Consider the following 2,445-nt stretch of genomic DNA (forward strand, 5'->3'; position numbering starts at 1 on the left):
GGACCTGTACAAAAACTGAATACCCATGTGAATCAAACACAAGTACCACATATGGCCCTCATTGATTCAATATAATATAATAATATCAAAGAACTGCTCAATAAAATAAAACTTCTTATTGATACACAAGCACAGTAAGTGGCTATGTCACTATTACATGTACACCTTGAGTCTTCACCAAAACTTTTCTCAACAGTACCAGTATACGTAGTATTTTAGACCACTAGATCTACGGGGAGAAACATTTAACACCATACAGATGCAAATGTGTTTCTGTTCACATAGACCCAAGGTCTCCTCCCATTTCAATAGTCTGATATAACTGCCCCCCCACACACCATCTCCCTCAGTCACGACGACCACTTCAAGTCTGTGCTTCTACTTTTACAGAATTTTAGATCCGTCACACAATGAGAGTTCTAGAATGTGTGTTCCTCCTGGCTCTCATCTCAGGTGAGTTATGTCTTTCCAGTGTAGGAGACAGGAGAGGAGCTGTGCTAATTGGCTGGTGGGTGATAGTCATCTAAACTCTGTCTGTTTTTCAGCTGTTCAGGGGCAGTCACTCACCTCCTCTGAGTCAGTGGTGAAGAGACCTGGAGAGTCAGTAACACTGTCCTGTACTGTGTCTGGACTACCCCTGAGCTGGTTACACTGGATCCGTCAGAAACCAGGGAAAGAACTAGAGTGGATTGGATGCATTGACAGTGGCACTGGCACTATATTTGCCCAGTCCCTCCAGGGCCAGTTCACCATCCCCAAAGACAACTCCAAAAACCAGCTGTACTTAGAGGTGAAAAGCCTGAAGACTGAAGACTCTGCTGTTTATTATTGTGCCAGAGACACAGTGACAAAGATGCCTGCATCGCCATACAAAAACGGGCAATAGTGCGCATCGGTTCTTTAAACACACACACACACACACACACACACACACACAAACTACTAAACAGCAGTGGAAAACACACTGTCGACTGATATCAATGTTATCCACATAAAACATCAACACACATTATAAACAGTGAAAAGCACACTATTTACATTAACACAGAAGTACATTTTAATGCAACTCGGACTTCATATTAACTATTATGTTTTGAGCATCTTTATCAGACAGAATTATATTAATGTGATCATCAAACAGAAATACACTCAAACTAAAAACAGTAATGAACCAATTATAGATCCCTGGGGAACTCCACTCCAAGAGGGGATGAGCAGTAAGAGATACATAATTCAATACTAATTGTATTGTCCCACATTGGGAAATATTCCTGTTTCTTAGCTTTTCAGCATTGTATAAAAAGGCAAAACACACATCTAGTGTGAACACCGCTTATGAAAAATATGATTAACAGAGAGAAGAATGAAAGACGGAGGGGAGGGAGGGAACCAAGGAGTAGAGCAGAAGATATCTCTATCTTAGTCTCCATTTAAACCTCTAGAGGACGTTCTATGCAAAGACTCCCTCCCCTTTATCCCTTTATAATTAGACACTCAGCTCTGGAATTTTCATTATAGCCAGCTTGGACCAACCTGACTATCACTGAACAATGAGGACTGTCTGGAGTTTAGTAGTCATATACAGTAAGTTAAACATCACAATGAGCCCTGCACTAACTAATACTGAACAATGGAACTGATGAGCCTCTGGAGTTTAGTTGTCATGGTGATGTCCATACACAGTAAGGTAAACACTACATGGTGACTGAAGAATGTCTGAGAATCATGGTTAAACTCAATATTAGTGTAAATGCCACATCTTCAACTGAATATTAAAATGTTTTTGTTTTGCAGGTGTTTTTTGTGATATCAGACTGGATCAGTCTCCTTCTCATGTGAAAAGACCTGGAGACTGTTAAAATCTCATGTAAAACATCTGGGTTTACTATGAAATATTATTATTTGAACTGGATAAGGCAGCAACCAGGAAAAAGACTAGAGTGGATTGGTATAATTATGGTTCAAACTCTGCTACCTACTCAGACTCCCTGAAAGGCTGGTTAATCCTGACTGAGATCGTCTCCATAAACACACAGTTCTTAGAGGCCATTATTCTGAAAGCAGAGGACTCTGATGTTTATTATTGTGCTGGACAGACACAGTGACTGGAGCTGGTGAAGCAGCTGTACAAAACCCTCATCTCCAGTCTCTGTTAACATCAATCCCATGGCCCCACCAACACTATAGGATTGAGTAGACACATCATACTGTAAATTATTGGAGCATTTAACAATTTATTTTATATACACTGCTCAAAAAAATAAAGGGAACACTTAAACAACACAATGTAACTCCAAGTCAATCACACTTCTGTGAAATCAAACTGTCCACTTAGGAAGCAACACTGATTGACAATACATTTCACATGCTGTTGTGGAAATTATAGGCAATTAGCAAGACGCCCAATAAAGGAGTGGTTCGGCAGGTGGTGACCACAGACCACTT

General features: G+C 40.2%; 1 gene segment (V, D, J or C); it reads left to right on the forward strand.

The window, feature by feature from the left end:
• The first annotated feature begins 356 nt into the window (after window positions 1-356).
• LOC123732623 (Ig heavy chain V region 914-like) lies at window positions 357-886 on the forward strand. The segment is given in 2 exon segments: window positions 357-453; window positions 546-886. Coding segments are annotated over 2 exon segments (384 nt in total).
• The last annotated feature ends 1,559 nt before the right edge of the window (window positions 887-2,445 follow it).

This window comes from Salmo salar, unplaced genomic scaffold (assembly GCF_905237065.1).
Source record: "Salmo salar unplaced genomic scaffold, Ssal_v3.1, whole genome shotgun sequence".
Classification (NCBI taxonomy): domain Eukaryota; kingdom Metazoa; phylum Chordata; class Actinopteri; order Salmoniformes; family Salmonidae; genus Salmo; species Salmo salar.